General features: G+C 50.9%; 1 protein-coding gene and 1 long non-coding RNA gene across 3 annotated transcripts; both read left to right on the top strand.

Moving 5' to 3' along the window:
* BTBD2 (BTB domain containing 2) lies at nt 1–27208 on the top strand. 2 transcript variants are annotated; one of them, XM_051639810.1, is made up of 9 exons: nt 1–582; nt 6859–6978; nt 10218–10374; nt 15084–15189; nt 16025–16222; nt 20040–20232; nt 21811–21898; nt 23848–23994; nt 24546–27208. In XM_051639810.1, the coding sequence occupies exons 1-9, from the start codon at nt 14–16 to the stop codon at nt 24705–24707; spliced, it is 1740 nt and encodes a 579-aa protein (XP_051495770.1). In that variant the 5' UTR covers nt 1–13; the 3' UTR covers nt 24708–27208. The 2 variants fall into 2 exon arrangements, with proteins under 2 accessions (XP_051495770.1, XP_051495771.1); XM_051639811.1 differs by lacking the exon at nt 24546–27208 and having other exon boundaries at nt 20040–20188.
* Nucleotides 18920–20031, top strand: LOC127394075 (uncharacterized). The gene is made up of 3 exons (XR_007891597.1): nt 18920–19482; nt 19515–19866; nt 19899–20031. It is a non-coding gene; the product is annotated as an uncharacterized LOC127394075 (long non-coding RNA).
* Nucleotides 27209–27829: the final 621 nt, after the last annotated feature.

Raw genomic sequence — 27829 nt, 5'->3', positions numbered from 1 at the left:
CGCGCGGTGCCCCATGCGCCGCTGCTGCCCGGCTCTCTGCATCGCCGCCGGCCCCGGCAGCCACCGCCCCGCCATCGCCGCCCCGCTCCCGCTCCCGCCCGCCGCCGTGTCCCGCCCGCCGCTGCTGGTGCTGCTGCTGCTGCAGCGCCGCCCCGCGCCGCCCGCCCCTGCGCCTCCGCCGCACAAGATGGCGGCCGGTGGGAGCGGCGGGGGCCCCGGGGGCCTCTCCTCCTCCTGCCCGCAGCCGCCGCCGCCGGGGAACGGCGCCGCCGCCGCCGCCGCCTGCACCAACGGCGCGCCCGCCTCGCCCCCCGGCCTCACCTACAACCAGTGCGGTGCCGCCAACCCGGCGGCGAGCGGCGGAGCGGCGGGCCCGGCGGCGGCGGTTGCGGGGGCGGCGGGGGCCGCCGGGGGGGCGGGCGGCCCTGGCGGGGCGCTGCAGCGGGAGCCGGTCTATAACTGGCAGGCGACGAAGCCCACGGTGCAGGAGCGTTTCGCCTTCCTCTTCAACAACGAGGTGCTCAGCGACGTGCACTTCCTGGTGGGGAAGGGCCGCGGCTCGCAGCGCATCCCGGCGCACAGGTGGGGGGCGCGGGGGGGGAGCCCCGCGGGGCGCCCAGGCGGGTTGCGGGGGGGGGCGGGCCCCGGTGGGGGGGGGCCCGTGGCGGCTCGGCCGGGCCGTGGGGGGATGGCCCGTAGGCCCCGCTGGGGCCCTGCGACGTGCTCGGGGGTCCCGGGCCTCGGCACAGGCCGTGGGCTGCGTGCGGGGGGTCCCTGGGGGGTCCCTGCAGCCGCTGCGGGGTGATGCGCCATGGGGGGGGGGGGGGGGGGGGGCAGGGAACGGGCTTTTGGGCTTCTGTGCCTCGCTGGGGGAGGGAGAAAAGGAGGGTCGGGGTAACTTCACCCCGGTTTGTCCTCCCTCGGGAGGTGCGCGCCAGGCTCGGCGCGGCCCAGCTCCGGCGTCCCGGGGGGGGGGCCGGGGGCAGCGAGGGGGTCCGGAGAGCGGGTCCCGTGGGTGCGTGGGGAGGTGACTCTGCCCCTCGGCAGCCGCTGTCACCTCCGAGGGCTCTCCCAGCCCCTCTGTTCGGCGTCCTGTCACCGGCGTGGTGCCGCGGTCCGGATCCCGGCCGGGCGCGTTTAGCCGGGAGGGCAGGTGGGAGTGGGGCAGGTGGGAGTGGGGCAGGTGGGAGTGGGGCAGGTGCGGTGGGGAGACCCCCCCGAGTCCCTGGGTCTCGCTCAGGAGCAGCCCTGGGTTTCCTGGGTGCTGGAGGAGAGGAGGAACAGCCTCCAAAACTGCCTGATCTCTGCCGGCAGATGCAGCCAGAGCCGCGGGGATGGGAAGAGCCGTGATTTGAGAAACAGAATTTCTGCCACATGTCCGAAAATAACCTGTATTGAAGCTTTTCGGAATCCTTGTATTTATTCTTTTTTTTTTGGGGGGTAATCCACCACTATAAAACAACCCCCCCCTGATTCTGGAGGAGCTATATTGGGAGTGATACCTGGGGGTGAGGGTAACGAGCAGGGGTTAAACGTTTCAGGCCCAGCTGCCGTGTAAGAGTTTGCAGCTCGGAGCTGCTGGCGGAGGAGCTGGGAGCTGCCTCCACCGGGGGGATGCAAAACCGATGGACGTTCTGCTGCTCCTTGGGGCAGCTCCGGGGAATCCGTGTGTGCCACTGGCAACCCGCTGCTCCGGGAAGTGCCTCCTGGGCTGCTCGACCGTAGGGAAGCAAACACAGGAGCCTCTCACTCAAAGAAAGGCTTTAATTGGGGTGGGGAAGGCTTGTTGGTCCTTACAAGTGGTGCTTGGCAAAGGGAGCCTGCCTCCAAAGTACTCTGAACTATCACTTTTCTCTTACGTGCTTGCACTCCTGAAAGTTTCCCCTTCAGATTTCCCTTTTTCTCCTGCTTTTCAAATGAAACACACTTTTTTTTTTTTTTCCCAGGCTGTGTCGAGCATTTAGGGTGTCGGTTCTATTATTTCATAATTTGAAGTTTTAATTGGTATTTGAGTAACTTGCTCCTCTGCTGAGAACTAGGCTTGCTAGGTGGGAAGGGGCAGTGTTCAACCCAGAAATAAATGGAAAATAAATGAAGCTTTTTTTAAAAAAACCCAAAAACCAGAGCCCCAAAGTAAAATGCTGCTTAATTGCTCTGAAATCCATCTGGTTCTCTGGGTGGTAAAGATAGAATAGAGTGTATCACACTGTGACACCCCGCTTAGGGATGGTATAGATTTTAGTAAAACCTGCCTGTATGACATTACAGTTGGGATATCCTGATGATTCATGAAGTCCTGTGGTTATTTCAGAAGCAGAGAGCTTAAAATAAAACCACCCAGACCCCTTCTGTGCTCAGTTCTCCCACAGCAGCCTGACAGCAGAAGGTGTTTCACACTGGAGTTGAGTTACAAAGCAGCCATGAATTTAATTTGAGGGGCACTGTATTGTTCCAGCCACCAAGGTACTGTGATGCTAGGTGTCTGAAATAGTGCACAGTGAATAGGTAACTTGCTACAGTCTGGTTTAATTGTGTTGATTTTCAGACTGGGCCAGGTATAAAGCAGGGCTGTAGTAGGAGCTTATCCTGGATGGGGTTCTTGGGACAGTGGTGCCTTGAGGAGGGGTCTGCTGTATCTTCTCAGCTTTGGTATGGCTGCATGGTGGGTTAGAAATTGTTGGTTTTGGCAGCAAACTGGTTAGCACATGTAACCTGAGAGTCTTGCAGGAGCTGGAGGTGATGGTGCAGCTGCTCCCTGGCCAGGCTCCTCCAGGAAGGACCAGAGCAGAGGTGACGTATTTGTGGGTTGAGATAGTTAAATAACAAATATGCTGAGTGACCACAGGTGATGTCCACATCTGGTGGTGGTGTGAAGGAAGGAGGTTTCTGAATGTGGTGTAGCTGTAGGTCTAGGTGTGTTTCTAAGAGAGTCTGGAAAATTCAGCAGTAGAAGCAGACAATAGATACCTCACATAGCAACCAGGAGCAAACACTCATTTCGTGTGTGACAGCCCTGTTTGGAGAGAAATGGCACAAGTGGCTGTGCTGGATTTGACTGAAGGTGCATCCATCCTGTGAAATATCTGCAGCCTGGGAAGATGAAATGTTTTCCACCTTCAGGAGGCTCCAGACCCTGCAGGAGTTGCTGGAGTACCCTGGAGCAAGCTCCATCTCTGTGCTGTGAGCTCGTTCCCTCTTGCTGCTGGATCAGCCATGAAGAAGAAGGAATGGCCTGAAGTTTTTTTGATGTCAAGGCTAACAGGACAGAGCTTCACGAGGTCAACACGTTGCTTAGGCCCAGCAATAAGAGGGAAGGAGTTTTCTTGTCTTTCTTCCAGATCTGCTTCATCAAGCACATCAATGAGATTAGAAACATTTAAACCTCATCAGCCAGGAGCTGCATGGGTGTGATAATTAAGCTTGTTAATTGGCCAGAAAACATGGCCCAGAACAGGGCAAGAGTGTGGCAATGCACCCCTGTGTATACTCCAGCCTGGGAGATCTGCAGCTTGGGGACAATCTGAGCAGGTTTTTTGGCTGCTGTTTCCAGACATCTCTCTTCTTAGCTCATCCTGTCTTCTCTTGGATGTGTGTTAACTTGCAGTCCCTGCGGTGTCGTGTGCCAGGATGTCCCACTGCTCAGCTCCTGGGGATGCATGTGAAGGGCTTCTCCTGGGGGGGTATGACCCTGCCTCCAGCTTGTTTCACCTGGTGTCTCCAGGCCTTGTGCCGGAAGGATGCAGCAAGCAAACGATCGTTGTTCATTAGCTTCTTGTCACCCCTGGTTTCACTGAGCTCCAGCACATCACGTGTTGCTCTGCTCCTGTGCCAGCTCTTCTGGAATCAATATTTTAAGATTTCTCTGCAGTGGAGCCGATGGAGGAGGGAGGTGCTGTGCAGTGGTGGCTCTCGAGTGGTTTATTTTATTCCTGGTATTACCATAGTGCCTGGAGAGGGAGCAGGGCTGGTGGTTGTGCAACTAAAACAAGGTGACACGTGGAGATGCCAAGGTGAAGGAGGAAGCAGTGAAGATTGGTGGGCAGGAGGTTTAAGTGGCACAATGAAAGGCATTTTCATGCAGGCCTTCAAAAGCCTCAGGAGTCAAGTTTGGATCCTCATGAAGACAAACCTAATTATTAACCTCCTGGAAGTTTCCGTGACTCTTCTTGCTGAAAGCCAGTTTGATTCTTACATGTGCAGAGGGAACGATAAGAAATGAGTGTTACTTAGTTCTTTGCTTCTGGTCATTCCTCTGCATCCTTTCAGAAGTCCATTTTGTTTTGGCCATGACTTTAAGAACCCTCTGTTTGAGGGTCACCATGCTGAGCTTAGGGTACCTGGGTTTCCCTTTTGAGAGCTGCATGTGTGCATCAGGCAGTGCTGCCCAAAACCAGGAGGGGGATACAAGAGAAGGGGGCCTACAGGAAAGTTGGGCAGGGGCTTTTCACCTGAGGGGGCAGTGATAGAACAAGGGGTAATGGTTTTAAACTGAAAGGGGGGAGATTTAGGTTAGACATCAGGAAGAAATCCTTCACCATGAGGGCAGGAAGGCACTGGAACAGGTTGCCCAGGGAAGCTGTGGCTGCCCCATCCCTGGAAGTGTTGAAGGGCAGGTTGGATGGGGCTTGGAGCAACCTGGGCTGGTGGGAGGTGTCCCTGCCCATGCAGGGGGGTTGGAACTTGGTCTCTTCCAACCTTAACATTCTATATTCTATGTTTACTCTGCCAGTTTGGCTTATTAATTGTGTTTCCTGATTGATTCTTGATGATTCTATGGTCCTTCCCCCTGAAACAAACCCGTGTCTTCCTTTTGCAGACCTGAGGGGTAGAGAAAAACTGAGGCTGTGTAGGAGAAATGGTGCATGTCCCTGCTTTTCCTGGGGTGTGTTTAGAATAGCTTTAAGTGTTCATTTTAGCAAGAGTGAGAAGACACCAAGAAGAGAGAAGAATTTTCTCATGTTAATGGTTTAGGGGAACTTAAAATTTGGAGTCTTGTGTGTGTCTATGGCACCTGCTGGGATCTGCAGTTTAAACTGCTGGCTCAGCAGGTAAAAACAGTCAGACTGACTTGTCCCTGAGAGAAATGGAAGCAAAAATTTGGGAGTTTTTTGTTTTAATTAATGCCATATTCCTTCCAAAGGCTGTCTGCTCATTGAGGATGTATTCTGTGTTGGCTGTGAGAATGAAAATTTTAGAATGCAGCTAATTCATGTTGATTCTTGGTAGCAAATAAGGCCTGTGACTCTCTGGCCACCATCAGTGCTTTTGTAGGAACAAGGATTTCTGTTTCATCTGGCAATTCTAGGATTGTGAGCAGGGTTTTTTTAATTTGTCCTCGACATTTTCTTTCAGAATTGCTTGCTCAAAATATGCATGTGTGTACTTTTAAAAACTGCTGTGGTTTGTCCCTGACTCTCTGAATCAGAAATAATCGAGCTTGTCAGCCAAACAGTCTGTCAGAGCAAACAAGCCTGGCACATCCACAGTGCTCTGCTCCATTGTGTCCCTGGAAGGCCTCCTCTGGGTGGGAGGGGAGTGAGAAGTGAGAAGATGACAAATTTTGTTTAAAGGGAAAAAAAAAAAAGGCTTCTCTGTCATTTCCCACTGCAGCAAAATCTACCTGAAATTCCCCTTTAGTGAAGGGCTTTTCTTGGGGTCTGAGGGCTGGAGGTTTCAGTCTCCTGTCTCCTGTCCTGAGCAGTTTTCTGCCTGCAGATCTTGGTACTTCTCTGTCCAAGTCTTCATCAAATGCAGCCAGAGCCCTTGAATTTTTCCAGCTTCCTTTTCATACTCAGCTGGATGCATTGATGGCTTCTGCAGCCTGGGCTCCTCTGCCTCTCTGTGCTGCTGAGCTGTGACCTCCCTGCCCTGTGCTGTGTTTAACCTCAGGGGGCTGCTGGGCTGCAGATGCAGCATCACTTCGCTGCAAAAAAACCTGCATTTTCCAGCAAGGAAAGTTCTCAAAATGGCTTTTCTAAGGCTTCAGGCAGGTACAGCAACTTCCATCTACACAGGCCTCTCAGCAGCCCAGATCTGTGCCTCCTCCTGAAGCAGGAGCTGGGGTTGATGAGTGAGGGAAATAATCTGGTTTACATGGGAGCCCTGGAATATTATTTTCAGTGTCAAACTGGGTTTGTGGGAATTCTTGCATCCTGTTCCTTTAGGGCTGATAACGCACATCTGTTAATCACCAGGTCAACTCAGAACAGTGCAGAAGGGCTTTGTGTGCACCTGGCAGTGCTGGTTTGCTTTGAGTGAGGTTTCTCTGTCTTCTGGGCTAAACCTGAAGCAGGTTTTCTGTGGCAGGAGGTGCTGGAGACCCCAGCTCCCAGTGTCACCAAGGGTGGCATCTGTGGAGAAGGAAGGAGGATGGGTAGTGTGTTGTGACCAGTTTTCCATGAGTGTTTTCAGTAAGTGCCTGTGGGGAATTACACCAAGACTTGGGCTCTGTTCACTGGGATAACTTAAATTCCTTAAGTTCATTGTTTTTTAGCTTCTCAACCTCATGAATAGGCTCCGACAAGGACTTTGCAAAGCAGCCACATACATGCTGTTCCATGATGCACAAAGTCTTGTCTTTGGGGAACCATTACCATGTTGGATGCTGGACCAGAGCTCAAAGTGAAGTTGCTTGTGACTCTGGTGTTTTTGCAGTAAATGAACAGAAAGCCTGACACTCCCTTCTGTTGCAAAACACTTTTGCTTTAACACTGGGAACAGTTTGCTTCCCCTGGGGAGTGGCCTTGGGGAACAGCAACTAGCCTGGGCTATTTTTTTTGGGGGGGTGGGAGGAGGAGGAGACTGAATAGGATTTAACATCACTTTTTTGTTGTTGCTTGTTTGTTTTTTTAATGGTAGGTTCGTGCTGGCCGTGGGCAGCGCAGTCTTCGATGCGATGTTTAATGGTGGAATGGCCACAACTTCTACAGAGATTGAGCTGCCTGATGTGGAGCCTGCTGCCTTCCTGGCTCTGCTGAAGTAAGCTGCTTCTAATCTACAGTGTCACTGGAATGGACAGATTTATTGCAGAGAGGGTTATTTTTTCTTGAAAGCAGTGAAGCGTTTTTCTGCAGAGTGGAGATCTTCATGTTTCTAAATTAAATGCCCCTTTGTTGATCTGTTCAAAAGTGTTTTAAGTGCTGGTGTCAAATCTCTCTTTTCCTGGGGAAAAGTTCTGTGTAACTCCTGCACAAAAATACCTGACTTGCTCTGTGTTTTGGTTTAGTAATAGTTAAATGAATGATGTCCTCCTGCAGCGTGGGCAAAACTAAATGAGAATGTTTATAAATACGTGGTTCTATATAGTTGGACCAGGTAGATGCAGCAAGAGGGAGATGTTCTGGTTAGCAGCTGGAATAAATGCACATGCTGGCCCTTGTAGTTCAGTTGATATCCACCCATTCAGGAATTGTCTCATAAATTCTTGTTTAGACTTAAGTGGGGAAGAAAAGAACAGTTTCCCACATTCATGAATTGGTTTGATTTGCTCCAAATGCTCTTTGAGAGAAGCAAGGGAAAGTCACCCTCTCAAAGCTCCACAAGGTACAGATCCTTGGAGCTCATTTAGGCTATGGGCAAGTGAGCAAGTCCTAACAGGTAAGCAAGGGTGTGAAGGCCATGTCAGCCATTCTGTGTGTGTCTCTCCTCGTGCCTGTTTTATTCCTCTCCTGGAGAGCTGGTGTTGAATTCACAGCTTGCAGCAGGAGTTCTAAGTCTACGTGCTGGGAGGAGGAGGAGGAGGAGGAGGAAGGGCTGTACCACCCTATTCACTGATTCCTTTAAGCTCGGCTGGTGCTGTATAACACCCAGCAGCAATCCTGGATGTGTGCTGCAAAGTCATTGTCCCATTTCTATAGGATTTCTGTAACCTACTTCCAGGGGTTTCCAGTCCTGTGCTCTTCACATGTTCCCTGTTTGCTTCCTCTTGGGAACAATGACTGTCTATAGCTTTGGCACACTTTCTGCTTTACCTTCCAAAAGTGCTTCAGTCTTGACTGTGCTATCTTAGAAGATTTTCAAATTTATCTTTGCTAGATGAAAGGGCAGAAATAATAGGGAGCCCCTGGTCCCCTCCCCTTTGGCTCGTTTTAAACCAGACACCAGCATGTGGGGAATCCCTCTAATTGGTGTGTGACTGTCAGCCAGGTGGATCTCTGGAGTGCAGAGCTGGTGTCTGTCCTCAAAGCTTAGTGAGGCTAAAATATTGAGGGAATTAGAGGCAAAATCATGTTGTTTCCCTGCCAGTTGCTTAAACAATATGACCTGGGAATAGAACCATCATCGGAAGAGACTAAAAGTGATGAGTTTAGGTGGATTTCCAGAGAAATGTTTATAATTTGTGTAGGAGAAATTGTGGCCCTGTGGGTTATCACAGCACCTCTAAAGCTTGCAGTTGTGCTCCAGCAGCTGTGCCCACAGTCCAGTGACACCTCAGATGTTTCAATCCAGAATTGAATTGTTGCTTTTAGAATGCTCAGAGCTTAAATGTGCCAAAGGGAGCTTGGGGGCTGTGTTCCAGTAGGAGGCTCACCAAGTGTGTGGTAGGAACCTCCCTAGGGTAAAACCAGTCCCTCCAAACACTGATCTGAAATGGCAGCTGATCAGTACATCTGTCTCTGGACTTGGTTCCAGAGCCACGATCTAATGCTGTAGGATCAGTAGCTGTTCAAGGACAAAGTGCACATCCTGAATGTTCACCAGAAGGTCTCTTTTGTGATCTAGATCTTTTGTGATCTGGCTTTTAAATGGATACTGTACTTTTTCAGTTTAACCTCTGTTGCTATCCCTTTTAGCTCACACTGTTTGCACAAACATAAAAATAAATACTAACATAGTCATTGCAGTAAATAGAACTATTTGCTTTTAGAGCAACTGTGTTCTTTTAATCTTGTAATAAAAAGGGTTACTTAGTGAGAATAGGACTGGTGGAAGGGTGTGTGCAAAATACATTCACGAGCCTGTGGCTCGATGCTGTTATTAACAGATGCTCCAGAGCAGCACAAAAGCCTGCTTTCAGCAGCAGTGAGACTGTTTCCCTCCCTCTGAATCCCCCTGTTGATGCTTCCCTGGGTTGCATCCTGCTCCTCTCCAGCTGGAGGACCTGGAGCTGCACTGCTGCTCTGCAGGAAGGCCCTCCAGGCAGGGATGCTCCCTGAACAGCAGCCACACAACCTGTTGTGCCTCTTTGGAGAGACAAAGAGGAAGAAATTCCTGGAGTTTCCAAAATATCATAGAATCATAGAGTGGTTTGGGTTGAGGGGGCTTAAAGATCATCTAGTTCCAACCCCCTGCATAGGCAGGGACAGCTCCCCATGGAATAGGAATGCCAAGCACAGGTAACACACTTAATGTTACTCCTCTGGGCTCCCTGCCTTTCAGATCCTGCTTGGCAAAGGCTTGACTGATTAAAGGAAAAACAGTAAACAAAATCTCTGCAAGGGATGAGGGCTGACATCAAGTGTGGGGCTGATTTTACTGAACTCAGCCTGTCAGTTCCTGCTGTCTCTCATCAGGATGCTTGGGCCTGAGGAGGCTCCCTCAGGCTTCCTATGAAGACCTTTGTTTTTCCATGTGGTGTGAATGTACTTCCTTGTTTTGGCCTGACAGGGAGGGCTGGTGCTTTGCTAGCACAGCCCTTGTTTTTCATCACAATTAACTCTTTTTTTTTTCTGCTGAAGTTCTCTGCTTAACATCTGTATAATGAAATGAAACATTTCAGTATATAAAATGATGAGGGGAGGGTGGGGTGTGGATAAAACACATCAACTGCAAGAGATGTCTGAGTGCTTCTGACCACTTACTGGTATGTAAAACAGAGTAGGCAGGCAGGGTTGGATGTTTGTCCTTGTTTAGTCTAACTGAACAGCCAAAAATGTTAATTTCAAGGGGTGTAATTGGCCAGAGACTGTCCCAGCCTGAAGTCAGGCTGAGCAGCTCACTGATTGTGGGATGCTAGGCAGTTCAAAGTGCTTCAGCAGCTATTTTCATTCATTAAAAGTTACACTGTAAAGGCTGTGGGGTTTTGTTTGTTTTGGTTTTTTAAATAAATAATAAAAAGAAGAGTTTGCCTTTGGTAAACCAGTCAGTGGAAAGGATGTGAAAACCCTTCCATCTCTGGATGGTGGGCAGAAGCACAAACATGTTTTTTTATGAATTGCAAAGGTTATTACCCTGTTATCTTAGCTTCACCAGAGCAATGTTTGTTTGCATGTTTCCAGGTTTCTTTATTCAGACGAAGTTCAGATTGGACCAGAGACTGTTATGACAACACTTTACACAGCTAAAAAATATGCAGTTCCAGCCCTTGAAGCTCATTGTGTGGAATTCCTCAAAAAAAACCTCCGAGCAGACAATGCATTCATGCTGTTAACACAGGTGAGTTTGCAACCATTTGCATTCATTCTCTTGAGCAAGGTCCATCATAATAGGAAAACTGAAGTTTTTTGAGTGCTGTGGACTTGATCATCCAAAATAGAGCAATTCTTTGTCATTCTGAATTCTTCCTTCCAAGAGTCTAGTGCTGGTGAGCAGGTTCTTACAAAGAACAATAAAATGCAGCAAATGTTGGTGCCAGTTTAGATCTGCTTTCTGTTTTGGTGTGGCAGGGGATTCCTTCCAGAGTGTGAGCTGGGGAAGAAATGAACAGGGTGGAAAAGTTTCATTGGCCAAGAATAAAAGTGAAATGGGATGATTTTGCTTGTTAAGCTTCAGAACTGGTGTAATAAGCTTTCCTTTTGCAAAGCTTGCTGCATCTAGCTGGTCAGATGTTCTTTGAAGAACTTCTTTTGCAATAGTTTCCTTTAAATGAGAATGAAAGACAGAAAATGCAACTTTTTCATGAGTGCTTTGGTTTCTTTTCCTAGCAGAGGAACAAGGTGTGATCTCTTCCTCAGCCTGTTCTAGCTCACCCCTCCTGCTGTACTGCAGGGATGTCAACCTGGAGTTTCAGTGCAGCCATCTCTCTTGGCTCTGGCTGAGACTGTGAATCCTTGTGCCCTTCTTGTCTAATCCCACCTGGGAGGGCTGGACTCCCCCATCTTCCATTTGGCTCTTCTAAGCAGCAAACAAAAAGGCAGCATGTGCTGCTCCTGCTTATTTTGGAGAAGATCAGACTTCTTGTACAGGTTGATTAGAGCAGCATCACTATCCTTCCCATTTCCCAGCCCTGTCTCTTCTTTCTGGTCCCTGCTGACAACTGGTGACATGGCAGTGACCTCCTCAGTGCTGTCACCCTTGTGTCATGGTGTCTGTGGCACTGCCAGGGACACCCTGCTGGGAATGCTGTAAGAACCAGGAACCAAAAGGCACTGTGTGTGCCAGTTTCTTTCCTGTAGGGAGCAGGCACTTCTGACTAGCTCTGGAGGAGTATTTCTGACCAGGCAGCTCTGGAAAGCTGCTGTGATTCCTGATGTTAAGCAAACCTTGCAGAGGAGTTTTCACAGCTGCCCTGACTTGGGAACCAGCACACTAAGGTGGCCTGGCTCTGAGGGGTTGTCCTGTCTTGCCCAGCATATCTGGTGCTGGTTCTTTTCCTTCTTGTCAGGAGTTCAAGCATCTTTCAGGCTCTGCTTTAGGTACCAAATCGGTGGTAGTGTCCACCCCAACAGTTTTTGCAGGGATGGAAGCAGTGTTGGCCTGAAGCAGTTGCTGCAAAATTCTTTGCTTGTTTGCTGTGATTAGGATCAAGTTTTCAAACTAGTTCCACATGACATTGCTCTTGTAGATACTCTTCACTCCTAGGATTCAGCTATTGCTACAAAATGCCACGTCTCTCTTCACACATCCTCTCAACTTGGCCCTTTTCCACGTGCCATGAATGGGTGAGGCAGCCTCTGGGACAGCCACGCTGCACTTCCCTGGGGAAGATTCAGAACTTACAGATTCCTGCTTGGATGGTGGTAGCTAAAATCTGTGCTCCCATCTGGTGTGTGGTAGGACAATTGTAACTCCTTGGCTGCAGCAATCCTGTTCTTGGGGTTCAGTATGAAAGATCAGGAGCTGTTTGCCAAGTACTGAGAAGAGATCTTCCCAGCAGGCTGCAGCCTTGAAGAGGCATCTTACCTCACCCATCACCTTGGGAGGATTAGAGGTGTCAGCTCTTTGGTGGGTAGTCATTATGTGGGGATTTCTGCAGCTTTCTAAGTCTCTGCAACCTGACTTTGCAGCTTTGGCAGGGTAACACTGGGGTTCGTGGTGACTTGCTTACAAGTCACAAAGGTCCTTCTTTGGCAAAAGAGGAAGATGTCCTAGTTTTTCAGGTGTCAAAACCAGGATACACTGGTAACCTGTACTGGGGCAGCTGAAATGCCAGATGGAGACAGGCTTTCCTGGATCCTTTTGTCTGGGGCTTATCCATGGTGATTAATTATCAGTGGAGATTCAGATCTAGTTTGTGTTCACTGTTGCAGTGTATCAGGTCTCTAAAATGTTTGAGGCTGGTGTTATTTGAGCAACAGATCTGTGTCTTGGGGACTGGCTGCATGAGGCACCTCACCTAAAGTGGATTTCTTCTCAAAATGCTTTTGGTTCTGGTCCTTCAGTGTGAAAATCAGCCCCTGTTTTCTGCTGTTACTGCAACAAATTGACCATTTGTACAGTCAGTTCCACGCCTGAGGTGCATCTTGTACAAAACATTTCCCAACAGACTTAAGATTGTGGACCTGAGAGCCCCAAACCTCCTTTCTCTGCATCATTGCTGAATCCTGCTGGTCCAGCAGCTGTGTCATTGACAGCATTTCAAGCAACTGCCCATCTCTGGCAAGACTATCAGTGGCAAATAGTTCTCTTAATTGATTGTGCCTCATAGTGAACCCATGATCCTCTTTCATGCCAGACGTACATGCAAATGTCACTTTGATCAACAAGGAAATAATGCCTTGCCTGAAGCTGCTCTGCAGGAGAATTCTGTGAGTGTAACCTAAGTCCTTCACGTATCAAGAGAGCCACTACAGTAGTAAAATCTGAGTCAAGTCCCAGCTCTGGGATGCCAAGAGTACAAGGTGCTGGCAGTTCTCCAGCCTCAGGAGCAGGGACAACAGCTGGAGCATCCCTGGTCCCTGAGAAAATGGAGTTACATAGAATTACAGAATGGTAGTGGGGTTGGAAGGCACCTCTGGAGATCATCCAGTCCAACCTTCTGCTAGGGCAGGATCCCCTAGAGCAGATCCCACAGGAACACATCCAGGTGGGGTTGGAATGTCTCCAGGGATGGAGACTCCACTACCTCCCTGGGCAGCCTGTCCCAGGGCTCTGTCACCCTCAGAGTCAATAAGTGTTTCCTCATGTTTAGCTTGACCCTCCTGTGCTCCAGTTTGTGCCCATTGCCCCTTGTCCTGTCCCTGGGCACCCCTGAGCAGAGTCTGGCCCCATCCTCCTGCCACCCCCTGGAGATATTCACCAGCACTGACCAGATCCCCCCTCAGCCTCCTTTTCTCCCAGCTGAGCAGCCCCAGCTCTCCCAGCCTTTCCTCCCAGGCAGATGCTCCAGCCCCCTCAGCATCTCAGTGCCCTGGGCTGGACTCTCTCCAGTAGCTCCTTGTCCTTCACGAACTGGGGAGCCCAGAACTGGACCCAGTTCTCCAGGTGAGGCCTCCCCAGGGCAGAGCAGAGGGGCAGGAGAACCTCCCTGACCTGCTGGCCACGCAGGCCACTGCCTCCATGAGTGACTGAATTCCCAGCCCAAACCACAATTTTTAAACCTTACCTGTGGCAGTGAGTTCAAGCCCCAGCCCTAATGTTAGGTGTGGTTGTGAGGCAGTTGCTTCCTCACTAACAAAACCAATCTCTGGGAAGAAGAGGTTGTCCCAGTGACTTCTGTGTGTTTCCCCCTCATTTCTGCTTGGGCTGGACACAGGGTTGGTAACGTGTCTTGGCAGTCAAGGGGGATCTGCAATGGTAGTGAAATTGTTACAAGACTGCACTGAAGTTGTGCAGAGGTTCTGAGCAGCTCTCCAAGCTGTGTGCAGGCTTTCTTTGGAGTAGTAACCAATTTTGGGGGGAATTCTTAAAGGGAGCTAGATGATAGCGGCTGTTCCTGTGCAAAACATGTCCAAGCACTAAGCTGTGCCCTCCATGGGGTTTTGCACATCCTCTGGACCCAAGCAGTGTGTCTGCAGAGGCAGTTCTGCTGCTGGATGAGATCAGTGTGACTGTTCTTCCGGAAGAACCTGTCTCTGCTTATTCCTGCAGCGAGGAGCTCTGCAGTCACTGGGCAGAGCTTTCTTCTAAATCACAGGATCACAGAGTCTTAGGGGTTGGAAGGGACCTCTGAAGATCATCCAGTCCAACTCCCCTGCCAGAGCAGGACCAAAACCAGGGCAGGTCACTCAGAAAGGCATCCAGACAGGTCTGGAAAGTCTCCAGAGAAGGAGACTCCACAGCCTCTCTGGGCAGCCTGTCCCAGGGCTCTGTCACCCTCACAGCAAAGAAGTTCTTCCTCATCTTGAACTGGAACTTCCTGGGCTCCAGTTTGAATCCATTGCCCCTCGTCCTGTCCCAGGGCACAAGTGACAAGAGCTTGTCCTGCCTTCTTGCTGCCCTCATGGATTGACAGACATTCATGAGATGCCCCCTCAGGCTTCTCCTCTCCAGACTGAACAGCCCCAGGTCTCTCAGCCTTTCCTCATCAGGCAGGTGTTCCAGTCCCTTCATCATCCTCGTGGCCTCCCTTGGACTCTCCCCAGTAGATCCCTGTCCCTCTTGAACTGAGGAGCCCAGAACTATATATAGAGAATAGAAAATAAAATAGGAAATGAAACAGAAAAATGATGCTGTGAGAATTGCCCACACTTCGTGCCGTGGTCAGTGGGTGCTGGGAAGCACTTGAGCTGTGCTAACTGATGTGACGTTAGAACAGAGACGTGCCTGAAGACATGCCCAGCTGAGCCAGGGCTGATGCCAAACCTGGATTTTTCTAGTGTTTGCCTTGTCATGCTTAACTGCTTGTGAAAGGCTGCTGCAGGCCAGTGAATTCAGGCTGCAGTCAGGCAGAGTGTTGCTAATGAAGATGGGCTCTGGGAGAGAAGGGGAGCTCCTTACTTAGCCTAAAATACCTTTTGTGTTAACCACTTGTTCTTTATCACTAGGCAAGACTGTTTGATGAGCCTCAGCTGGCCAGCCTTTGCTTAGAGAACATAGACAAGAACACATCAGATGCCATCAATGCAGAGGGGTTTACAGACATTGATCTGGGTAAGCTTTTTTCCCTCCTCCCTCTACGTGCTCTCCTAACAAGCAGCCTCTGAAGTTGTTACAGGTTCATACTTGGCACTTTTCCCTTGTGGCTTTGCTGGTCTGTTGGACAACCAGTCTCTGGCACTTAGAGCCTGGAGACAAGGCATTTGCAAAAGAGCATGCAGAAATATCCTGGAATCTGCTTACTTTGGTACAACTTGAGTTTTCTGGGCATGATACAAAGCCCATTTCCTCTGTTGATGTTGGCAGCTTTGGGGTGGGTGTAACTTGCCTTCTTTGTGGAGTTGGAACTGTTCCCTGAGTCTTTGTCAGGTTTTGGAGTTTAAAAAAGTGATGTGTTTTCTGGAAGCAAGAACTGGCCTTTTAAATTATCTTATGCTGTTCCCAGACTTGCTGGGCACAGTTAATAAACATAAAAATTCAGACTTTAACCTTCTTCTAATGAGATGCACTCTGGAGGTAAGGCACAGGTAAACCTCTGGCTCTCCTGCTGCTTCATCCAGATTTGACCTCAAGTAAGATGGAAGTTCATTCTTCTGCCCTTCCATTAACATGCCAACTAAATGGGCACCGTTTGCTGCTCCAGTGAGTTACTTGCTTATGAAATAGGCAGATGGATCTTCCTCGGAGGAGATGAGAGGGTTTGGGAGGTGCTGTGTTTTCAATTGCTTCTCCTGTTCTTACCTTGGCTGTACACAGGGCACTTCTGGTGAGGTAAAACGGGGTGATTTGGGGTTAGTGCCTGAAGTTGTCACTGTCTGTCCTGCCTTGCAGAAAACGGGGGTGACTTGGGTTAGTGCCTGAAGTTGTCACTGTCTGTCCTGCCTTGCAGACACCCTGGTTGCAGTGCTGGAGAGGGACACCCTGGGGATCCGGGAGGTGCGTTTGTTCAATGCGGTGGTTCGCTGGGCGGAGGCCGAGTGTCAACGGCAGCAGCTGCAGGTGATTCCAGAGAACAAGAGGAAGGTGCTGGGCAAAGCACTTTCCCTTATCCGCTTCCCATTGATGACTATTGAGGAGTTTGCAGCAGGTAACTGAACAAAAGGCCTTTCTGGCACCCCCTGGGCTTTGCTTTTTCTGAACTACAGAGGATTGAGTAGATGAAAATGGGTTTTCTCTGTGTGTCTTGTGGTCACTTCCCAATCTGTTGTGTAAATGCTGTTTTCATCCGTGATTGTTTTAAAGACTACAGGGCTCCATCAGGTGGGAGTGAGCTGGGTCACAGCTGGCTGTTGGTACTCACAGTTCAGGTGGTCACCTTCAGCTGAGAGCAAAGATGCAAAGAGAGGGTTTCCCAGGCTTTCCTTTTTAACCATTCCAAATATTTAGGCTACACAAAGCTAAAGAAGTTGGAAATAATTGGTAGTGATTGTAGCCTGCTCCCAAAGAGACATGAGGGTGCTTCTTCCCATCCTCTCTTTGCCTGTAATCCAGTGGTGGGACTGGCTGTGTCTTCCTGATGCTCTTCAGAGCAGAGTCTCATAACAGAAAAAACTCACAATGTTCTTTGAGCTGAAGGGTTGGTTGTTTAGTTAGTCTGTGTCTCAAAGCATTTTCAACTTTACATTAAGATCTTGATTTACAAAGATGTCTAAATCAGTTCTTAAAGATTTGGTTTGTTTTCATTGCCTGTTGTCTTTGTACTCTGGTGATGTTCCAGGGATTGAAAACTGGCAATCAGCTTCAATAGTTGTCATGCTAAAAGACACTGGGGAAGCATTTTCAAAACTGAAACTTGTTCAGGGCTGCAGTGATGAGCACAAAGAAGCAAAAAGGGGTCAGTGACACCATTTCCTCTGCAGATAGCTTCTTGAGGCTGAGCTGGTGTCAGCTTATCAGCAGATCAAGGTGGAGGGGGATTTTAGTAATCAATGAATCTGTGCATAAGACTTGGTGCCCACCTTCTGTTGTGCCTGTCACAGCTGTGATGTCCTGGGGAGGTGAGTCCCTTCAGAAGGGACTTGCTCAGGGAGGCAGAGATGAGTTCATCTGACCTGGGTGACTTCCCTTGGTGTTGGTGGATGGTGAAAACATAGCACAGGGATTCTTGGTGTGCAGGAGATCAGGGTCCAGCTTGATGGGAGAGAACATCCTCCTGGAGGGTGTTACAGCCATCATGGTGGTTTGGCTGTACCAAGCTTTGCATTTTTCTGTCGATCTTGTTTGTTTCAACCCTTCCTTCAGGTCTCATAGAATCATGGGAGGGTGAAGGTTGGAAGGGACCTTAAAGATCATCCAGTTCCAACCCCCTGCATGGGCAGGGACACCTCCCACCAGCCCAGGTTGCTCCAAGCCCCATCCAACCTGCCCTTCAACACTGCCAGGGATGGGGCAGCCACAGCTTCCCTGGGCAACCTTTTCCAGTTCCTTCCTGCCCTCATGGTGAAGAATTTCTTCCTAATGTGTAACCTAAATCTCCCCTCTTTCAGTTTAAAACCATTACCCCTTGTCCTATCACTGCCCCCTCTGGTGAAAAGCCCCTCACTAGGAGGAGCATTTTACTTTGGCTTTGGAGTTGAAGCCTTTGAGCTGGGAGTGTTCTTGTCCCACCCCCATGCTGGGTCCCAGCTGCCTGTTTGACTCACATCTTTGGTTCATCTTCTTGCTTTGACAGAAGCTCTTGGAAGTTTCCTCCATCTGCTTTAACCTAAAGGATGAACAAAAGAAACCCCAGCCCTGAAAAACTTCACTGGCCCCTTAAACAAGGGGCTACCCTGGTATTGCTTCAGCTTGGTCCTTTTTCTGAGGGATTTCTGTGTTGATCACAGCAGAGGGGGGAGAGGGAAATCACTCCCCTCCACCCCCCTCTCCCAACACCAAAAAGAAGGATTTTTACAGGCAGTGGTTTCACCAGTTTATTGTATAATCTAGTATCAAACATGGTGTTTTGCATGAAGGTGTTTTAACTGGCAAATGTCTCACTCCCTTCCCTGAGAGCAAGTAATTTGAAACATTTGAGAGTTAAATTGCAGCAACACAGGATAAGTTGAGACATGATCAATGATGGCTGATTTTTGCTGAGCAAAGTATCCATGAGCTTGTTAGTCTGTTAACAGTTGACTTCCTGAAATTCTTCCATCTCCACCTACTGCAGCCTTGGACCAAGTTACATCTGCACAACATCACGATGAATTAATTTACCAACTACAAGTCATTTTGGACCAACAAGTAGTGAGGCTTTTGCTTCCCACATTAAGGAGCATTTAATGCTGTTGTTTCTCTAGTCTGCAGCAGTCTTGTTTCTGTTAAAAATCTCTTGCAAACAGAGGTGCAGAGTAGCTTTTGACTCTCAGGCTAAAGGACTGATTCTACCCAGTTCTGCTTTTCAAAGCATTTAAAGTAGTTTCCAAAGCTTGAGTTCAGCATCACTTTAAAGAAAACATTGAGTTACTGGAGAAGAGAACATGTTTCAGCTGTTCTGCAATAAGGGTGTTAAAAATCCCCACCAAACCCAAAGCAGGGATTAAATAATATGATCACAGAATGAATCATAGACTGGTTTGGGTTGGAAGGACCTTAAAGATCACCTAGATCCAACCCCCCTGCATGGGCAGGGACACCTTCCACCAGCCCAGGCTGCTCCAAGCCCCATCCAACCTGCCCTTCAACACTGCCAGGGATGGGGCAGCCACAGCTTCCCTGGGCAACCTGGGCCAGGCTCTCACCACCCTCACACTCCAGAATTCCCTCCTCATGTCTCACCTCAATCTCCTTCTTCCAGTTTTCATCCATCCCCCCTTGTCCTCTCCCTCCCTGCCCTCATCATCAAAGCAGGGAATGAGCTGAACCACCTTTGTCTTGACTGAAAAACCCTCCTGTACGTAGTAAGTTGATGATAACCAGGTGATCCATTCCCTTCCACTGCCCCTCAAGGGCTTTTGTGGTGTCTTCACAGTCACGTTATAAAATACAATGTTACAAAAGTATGAAAATTCCGGTGTCCTACCAGTATGGTCATCTCTGGAGGGAATGGGGGAAGGAGTAGCTGAATGGTTGAGGGGTTTTTTTTAACCAGTCCTGTTAGGCAGATGCACTGGGGCTCTGGAGAGCTGTGTGCTCTCCATCCAGAGGCTCTGCAGCCCAAGGGTGGGCAGCACCTTCCCCTCTGAGCTTCCCACCACCCCAGCAAGATCCCCTCTGAGCTTCCCACCACCCCAGCAAGATCCCCTCTGAGCTTCCCACCACCCCAGCAAGATCCCCTCTGAGCTTCCCACCACCCCAGCAAGATCCCCTCTGAGCTTCCCACCACCCCAGCAAGATCCCCTCTGAGCTTCCCACCACCCCAGCAAGGTACCCTCTGAGCTTCCCACCACCCCAGCAAGGTCCCCTCTGAGCTTCCCACCACCCCAGCAAGATCCCCTCTGAGCTTCCCACCACCCCAGCAAGATCCCCTCTGAGCTTCCCACCACCCCAGCAAGATCCCCTCTGAGCTTCCCACCACCCCAGCAAGGTCCCCTCTGAGCTTCCCACCACCCCAGCAAGGTCCCCTCTGAGCTTCCCACCACCCCAGCAAGATCCCCTCTGAGCTTCCCACCACCCCAGCAAGATCCCCTCTGAGCTTCCCACCACCCCAGCAAGATCCCCTCTGAGCTTCCCACCACCCCAGCAAGATCCCCTCTGAGCTTCCCACCACCCCAGCAAGATCCCCTCTGAGCTTCCCACCACCCCAGCAAGGTCCCCTCTGAGCTTCCCACCACCCCAGCAAGATCCCCTCTGAGCTTCCCACCACCCCAGCAAGGTCCCACCCGAGCGGTGCCTTTGGCCGGGCAGCTCATCCTCCCCGTCCCAGAGGATCCCTTCTGATTTCCCAAAGCTGACAGCCCGGCTGCTTTTGTGTTCCTGTGCAGGGCCTGCCCAGTCGGGAATCCTGACGGACCGGGAGGTGGTGAGCCTGTTCCTGCACTTCACCGTCAACCCGAAGCCGCGGGTGGAGTTCATCGACCGGCCGCGCTGCTGCCTGCGGGGGAAGGAGTGCAGCATCAGCCGTTTCCAGCAGGTGGAGAGCCGCTGGGGGTACAGTGGGACTAGTGACAGGATAAGGTCAGCTTCTCTGCTCGTTCTGCTGCTGATAGATTGATGTTTACTGAGCTTTCAGCCCGCTCTGGCCCTGAACCCCCAAGGTTACGTGCTACACCCTGACTCCCACCCTGTGAAGCCTGGTCGGAGCCCTTGGAGGGCAAGGGTTTTGCTGGGCAGAGGCAGCAGCTGATGTGCAGGCTGCCACTTTGCTTCTGGATTGGCAAAGGTTTCCAGGAAACGTGGCCCTTCTGCACAGGCCTCTTGGGGGATTATTTCTCTCCTTTCCTAGTGGCTTCTTGCAGCTACACAGACACGTAGTGGTTGGGGTCACCAGGCAGCTGAGAGCTTCCTGCTGTGCCTGGGTATGTCAACTGACCAGAGCTCCATTAGGTCCATTCCCTGCTCTATTACAAGTGCAAATGTGGCTTGTTGAAGCCCCTTAATCTTGCCTATTTAGGGAGGGATTAGGATAAAACGCTTGCTGCTCCTGCTTTTCTGCTAATATCTAGTTTGTTTAGACCTAAGCTTGTAGAGAAACAGCAAAGCCCAGTCACAGGGACAGAGATGTGGAGGTGTGGCCTGGGGCCAAGTGGTTAGAGCAAGGCAGGAGGTGATCAGAATGCCTTGGGTGTTTCCTGATTTGTCCTTACTCTTGGGTGGAAAGGGGACTTGTGTTAATGACAGTTCTTCACAATTCATAAGCCTTTCCTTTGATGGTGGTCTTGGGTATGGATGGAGCTGTTGGTTGAATCTTCTAGGCCGTTCATCCCCTTTCAGGAGATCTTAATTGGATGAGCTCTAGCTCCAAACACTTCCTGCTCCCAGATCTGACACACTTGGAGCTTGTGTGTGACTTCAGGCCCAGCTGCTGGCACCTCTGGCTCCCTGCTGAGCTGGGCTGAGGATCTCCTGGCTAGGGGGAGAAATCCTGTTGGTGTGGCAGACACTGAGGGTCTCTGCTTCCTGAGCTGTGGTGGGGCAGTGGGGTGTTTATCCCTCCCTTTGCTGTCTTGGGCAGCCAGGATTCCCACCTTCAGGAGCTTTTGAATCATATTTTCTACTCTTGCCTAAACCCCACGTGCAGCTGCCCTGCAACTACACCCTGCAAACACCCAGGAGCACATGGAGGATTCTCCCCCAGTGCTCAGCAGTGAAATACCTGATGACACAAAGTGGTCTTTGCTGTTACCTGGCTGGAAAAACTGCTGCTGCCATGAGGGTGGACACTATTCCATGCTCTGCAGGCTTCTCCTGGCTGGTGTTTTTGGTTGCTGACATTGTTATTGAAGCCTCAAAATCCTTCCTGAGCCTGGACTCTGAAGTTCAGCAGTGGGGCTGTGCAGCTTTGTATCTCCCATCAGCAACGAAAATGATTGCTGGCTGATTAGGACAGTCAAAGATGTAATTCAAAAGTCCAGATCTTTCAAATCATGGTTTCTGGGAAGGATTTCAGTTCTGAGTTGCATTTAAACCTGTAGTTTGCTTGATCGAATCGTAGGTATAAAATAAAAGTGAGTGAAGACATTTGTCTGTCACCCTTGTACTAAACCAGTCCAAGGAGTGGCAAGTTGGTCTGACTTTCCTGATCTGTTCCTGCAGGTTCTCAGTAAACAAAAGGATATTTGTAGTTGGGTTTGGATTATACGGATCCATACATGGGCCAACGGATTACCAAGTAAATATACAGGTAATTCTCTCTACTACCTTAAAAATATTTGCTGCTGCAGGGACCAACTTACACATTATCATGGAATGGTTTGGGTTGGAAGGGACCTTCAAGATCTAGTTCCACCCCCTGCATGGGCAGGGACACCTCCCACCAGCCCAGGTTGCTCCAAGCCCCATCCAACCTGCCCTTCAACACTGCCAGGGATGGGGCAGTTTTAGTGAATATGAATCTTGGAGTTGGAAGGGACTGTGTGTGTTTTCTAGGTAGGGTGGTTGGCAGATGTAGTGAGGGCCAGATGGGGCACAGGGGATAAGAAGGATTATTTTGATGTGATGCAGCTCCCCTTGCATGCGTCACTGCAGCAGCTCCCCAGCCCAGCTGCAGCCTCAGAGCACACGACCCTGAGCTCTTGACAGTTTGGAAAGAAGCTCTGAGTGTTTCCCCATCCCAGGCAGGCCAGGCCAGGCTCTCTCTGCCCTGCAGCTCCTGCAAAAGTCCTGGGACCTTCTGCTCCCAGGTGTCCAGTGCAGGGGAGCAGCCATGATCAGACACACAGGGCTGATCAGCCGTGATTCGTAGAATCGTTCTGGTTGGAAAAAGACCTTTAAGATCATCAAGTCCAACCATTAACCCAGCTCTGCCAAGTCCAGTGCTGAACCACGTCCCTCAGCATCCCATGTACAGGGCTTTGAAACCCCTCCAGGGATGTGTTTACTTCTTAGAGCACCTCCCAGTGCCTGAAGGGGCCTGTGAGAAGGCTGGGGAAGAGCTGTCCACAGGGTGTGTAACAACAGGACAAGGGGGGGATGGTGTCAAGCCAGAAAAGGGTAGGGTTAGGGTGGACATGAGGAAAAAGTTCTTGAATATGAGGGTGGTGGATCACTGGAATGGGTTGCCCAGGAAGGTGGTGGAGGCCCCATCCCTGGAGACATTCAAGGTCAGGCTTGATGGGGCTCTGAGCAATCTGGTCTAGTGTGAGATGTCCCTGCTGATTGTAGGGGTTGGACTAGATGACCTTTTGAGGTCCCTTCCAACCCAACACATTCTATGAGTCTGTGATTCTGTGGTGACTCCACCACTGCCCTGGGCAGCCTGTGCCAGTAGCTTTCATAGTTCACATTTTTCACAGCAAAGGTTTGTATTTCAACCCAAAGTTGGCACTGTTGGGTTATTTGGATAATGGTTCAGCAAGGGACATGGAAGCAGTTGGTGTGTCAGTGCAGGGCTGGTGTGTGGCCTCATGTTGTCAGTGTCCTGTTGGAGGTGACAGGTAGCACTGGGGCACAGTTGTCAGAAGTCCATCATGGTCCTATTGAAAGCCAGGGGTGGCTTTGGGAAACCTTGCATGCCTTCTTCTGGGTATGGGTGGGTAACTCCAGCCTGGCTCAGTGGAGAAGAACCATCCCTGAGAAAGTTACCCCAGAACAGCACAGCTGATGTGATGAGCAGAGTCTGTAAGTGCTTTGTCCTGAATTGTCAGGGTCTCCTTCTGGTGCCCCTGAGCTGTTGGAGGAGAAGGGCAGGTGAGATCTAAGGGCACAAGGTCTGCTGGCCATCCTGTGCTAGGCTTCAGGGTAAGGAGGGATTGTCTTGGGCAGAGAGGACCCAAGCCCACAGTTTGGTGTGATCACAGCCCTGCAGAGGGACATAAGGCATGGGATAGAATCATGGAATGGTTTGGCTTAGAAAGGGCCTTCAAGATCATCAGGTTCCAACCCCCCTGCATGGGCAGGGACACCTCCCACCAGCCCAGGCTGCTCCAAGCCCCATCCAACCTGCCCTTCAACACTGCCAGGGATGGGGCAGCCACAGCTTCCCTGGGCAACCTGGGCCAGGGTCTCTCCACCCTTGGGGCTGGTCAAACTTCTGAGTCTCTCAGACTCAGCCCAGTTCATGGCCCACACCTGCAGTGGTGCAGAGCAGTGTCCAACAGCTGTGCAGATGAGGAGGGCTGGTGTGTCTTGCAGATCATCCACACAGACAGCAACACAGTGCTGGGGCAGAACGACACCGGGTTCAGCTGTGATGGATCCTCCAACACTTTCCGCGTCATGTTCAAGGAGCCTGTTGAGATTCTACCCAACGTCAACTACACAGCATGTGCTACCCTCAAGGTACCTTCCTGGGGCTGCTGGGGTGGAGGGGATGGGATACAGATGGGTAGAAGCTGGCTGCTTCGGTCCCTTCAGTGCAGTGTGGCTCTTGCTCTGCATTTTTCAAGGCCTGTAGTATGATCTCAAAGGTCTGCCCCGTGGTCCTTCACCTGGTGTCCTGGGCACTTTCACCACCAGCCTTCAGAGTTGGCTTCTGACTTGTTTTGCAAGTGTAGAGCAGTGAACAGGCTGCGTTAGGGATGAGGTTACTTGCTTTTGGTGCCTACAGAGAAACTCAGTTCTGCAGGCTTGGAATCCGGAGCCTGCCTGCAGTGGCTTCAAAAAGTTGATATTTAACTGCTGAGACCAGGTTAAATGTGGTGTGAAGCTCTGGTGGAGACCAGAACTTTGCTCAAAATACCTGAAGTGCAAGAACCAGAAAGAACAGGGAGGTGCTGAGCTCTCCAGAGCTCATTGCTTCGGGCCAGGCTGTGAGGCCAAACCTCCCAGCAGGGTCCCTTGGGGCTGTGATCCCCATCTTGATCTGTTCTTGTCTCCTGTGACCGTCACAGGGTCCAGATTCCCACTATGGAACCAAAGGACTGCGCAAAGTGATCCATGAATCACCCACAACAGGAGCCAAAACCTGCTTCACGTTCTGTTACGCGGCCGGAAACAACAACGGCACGTCCGTGGAGGATGGACAAATCCCAGAGATCATCTTCTACACATAGTGCAGCTGCAGAGCAGGCTCTGGACTCTCTTCTCTTCCCCGTGACCTTCCAAACTAAGTATCTGGCTGAGTTTGACCACACCAGTTGGAGCCACACTAGCCAAAGGTCTCAGTAAAATCATTTCAAAGCTCATGTTCTGCCTTGTGCTGGTGATCCTGCTGCTACCACGTACCAGGCTGGCTGGTACCCCAGTCCCATGTGTAGCTTGTCTGTGGTTAGTCATGTTCTACTTTACTGATTAATCCTATCTAACAACATGCATTTTTATTTTTATTTTTTGGACTGCAATGAATGTAGATGCTTTTCCACCGGTCAGAAGCATGGAAACGAGTGGCTCTGGTTGTGGTTCTACTTCCTGGGAGGAGAGAATCCTACAAAAAAAAAACACCACACACAAAAAAAACCCAACACAACAAAAAAAACCAAACCAAACAGACTCGGTCAAGGGCTGGTGGCCCATCCTTTTCCCTGAGGCTTTGCTGTTCCACCACTACAGGGTCTTGTGGGAGACCCCAAAACTAGAGCAGCTCTGGAGAGACTGTGGTGTTTTCCTGCTGTTCTCCTGAATTTGTGACAATCCTTCACCCTGGGCAGCTGGTGACAGCAACCGGCCGTGCCCTGCGGAGCCGGGAAGGGACAGGGGCTCTGCCTGGGCAGGCTCCTTCCTCCCCTGCCCCCCCCAGGGCCTGGTGGTGCTTCTCCCAACTTCTGCAGCCTGGTTCCAAGGGTGGGTGATCCTGGGTGGCCCTCCTCAGCAGTAGGGCACCTGTGCTAATTGTTACTGTGCTAATCAAGCCCTTGGCAGGTCCTGCCAGGGGCTGGCAGCTGAAGCAAGCAGGGCTCCTTGGCCTCCCTGCCCCTCCTTGGCCTCCCTGCCCCTGAGTGTTGCTGCTCTCTCCGTGCACCTTTCAATGCATTTCCTCTTGGTTCCCGTGTGTTTCTCACCCACCCACCCCTGGGCTGCTCCAGAACCTGCTGCCCTGATGTGAAATAGAAGAGAGGTTTGATGTGCACCTGCCTGTTACCTAATAACGCAGCAGATGGATGAGGATTTATGGAGCAGTTTAGGAAAACATGAAAGGTTTTCTGTTTGCCTGGGTGTGTTTGCACAGTCCCTGCTTGGATGGGCACAGGAGCACGAGGCTGTATTTACAAATATCACAAATGGCTCCTGACTTGGGGCTGTTGAGCTCCGTGATCTTGAAGATGCCCCTTAACCTGTTTGGGGCTGGTTGTTTTTCCCCATCAGCTGGTACAACTTTAGCTGGGAGGGGGAGGTTTGTCCTGCCAGGGGGTGGGGGGCTCATACCTGACCAGCTTCATGGTCACTGGTGAGGACCCTGAGGCTGGACCCTCTCTGTAATTAAACCACAGCTTGGCAGTGTGACCAGAGCCTTTTGCAGTCTGCAGGGGCAAGTGCTGCCCCAAAGCTGAGGGTCCCCCCCCCCGCCAGCTCCAGGCACACAAAACCCTTGGGACCCACCAGGCAGCAGTTGCCACCCTATTTGGCTCTGAGAAGTTAAAACCTCCTTGTCCTTTGCTGTCGTGGGTGGCTTGGTCACTCTCTGGGGAAATGGCACCTCCTGCTCCCTTGGGTTGGGAGCCCAGTGTCTCCTCAGCCCCACAGCAGTGACCCTGCAGGAGCAGCCTGCACCTCCTCACCAGTAGCTGTTAGAGAGGTCAGCACTGTGTTCTGTTCCCTAGGAAGACATTGCAGGATGTGTGGTTCTTCTGCTTCCAGGTGGGATGTTCCTAATGTGGCCAGTACTAAAAAAAGGAAAAGAAAAGAAAAAAAAAAAAAAAAGGATCTGTGACTTAGTTATTGAACCTGACTCTGTGCAATGCAAAGTGAGATGGGTCAGGGAGGTGGCCCTGGGGTGCATGAAGTTGTGCCTGCTCTCACCTCCCACCCCTGCCCCCTTCTCAGAGGTTGTGGGGTCTTCCCTGCAGCCCCACAGGGTCCCTGTTCTGGGGACACGGCACCTCAGGGCCTTTCTGCACAGAGGTGACAATAGTGGGACTCACTGGAACTGGAAAGGAGTGAAGCTGCAAACTTGCCTGAGGCAGGAGCAGGGCCTGGACCTCCCTGCTGCCTCTGCCAGGGTCTGTTTTCACCTCTTTCGCAGATTCTCTCCCCGAACTCACCCTTCTTCCGCCACTTCCTCCCAGGTAGGTCCTGGGGGCTTGTCCTGTTGGGGAGGGAGTCAAACTGAACTACACCCGAGCAACTCCTGTTCTTACAGCTTCCCTGCAGTTGGATGCAATTCTGGCTTTTGTAGATAGATGAATGTAAACTCATTGTTGGACCTGCCTGTTCCCAAAAGTACGAGACGTTCTGTTTGTACCACGTCACCTTCCAGGCAGAGCTGGGACTGTCTCCACTTCCAGTGCTGTATTGATGAATGTATCCGATGCTCTCGTTCAGTGTTCACACTCTGCTTTTTTGGCCAGCTTTGTGATTTGTAAATAGGAAATCAATAAAGACATTCGGGTTGTCTTTACCCAAGTTTCTCTATGATTTGAGGAGAGCTGAGGGGCTGCTGGCGTGGCAGAGGGAAGGTGGAGATGGGTTCCTGGGCCTTCCCACTCAGCCGAGGGCACCAGGTCCTGGGCCTTCCCCTGGGTGCTGTGGATGAGCTGGGATCCCCAGGAATCCTGAGGAAATGACAGATCCCTGTGTGGAAAGCCCAAAACCTTTGGGAAAATGAAGTTATGGTGGAACCTGTGTTTCTGTGGGGCAGGAGAGCAGGAAGGGGAGGCCAAGTGGGTGTTACCCTGTCCCTGTGTGTGGTGGATTTAGCCTCTCATGACTGAATTTCTTTAATCATGATTGAAGGTTTTTGACAAACATGCACCAAAAGCTGCCCTGGCCTTTGCAGGGATGGGTCCTGGTCTTTGGAAGCAGGGACTGCTGTGAGGGCAATGGAAAGGGCTGCTCCTGTGCCCTGCCTGCTGGCAGGATGGGAAGGCAGCTCCCAGTGAGGCTGGAGTGGGAAGGAGGGTCGGGGTCTGCCTGCCCCACCATCAGCAACAAAGCACCGGGGTGAGGAGCAGCACCGGAGCCTCCTGCAGGTGATGCCCTTGGCTGGGCTGCAGGTTCTGGTGCTGGAGGAACCGGAGGC

Source organism: Apus apus, chromosome 24 (assembly GCF_020740795.1).
Source record: "Apus apus isolate bApuApu2 chromosome 24, bApuApu2.pri.cur, whole genome shotgun sequence".
Lineage (NCBI taxonomy): Eukaryota > Metazoa > Chordata > Aves > Apodiformes > Apodidae > Apus > Apus apus.
The sequence above is the reverse complement of the archived record's forward strand: the minus strand, read 5'-3'. Positions and strand labels throughout refer to the sequence as shown.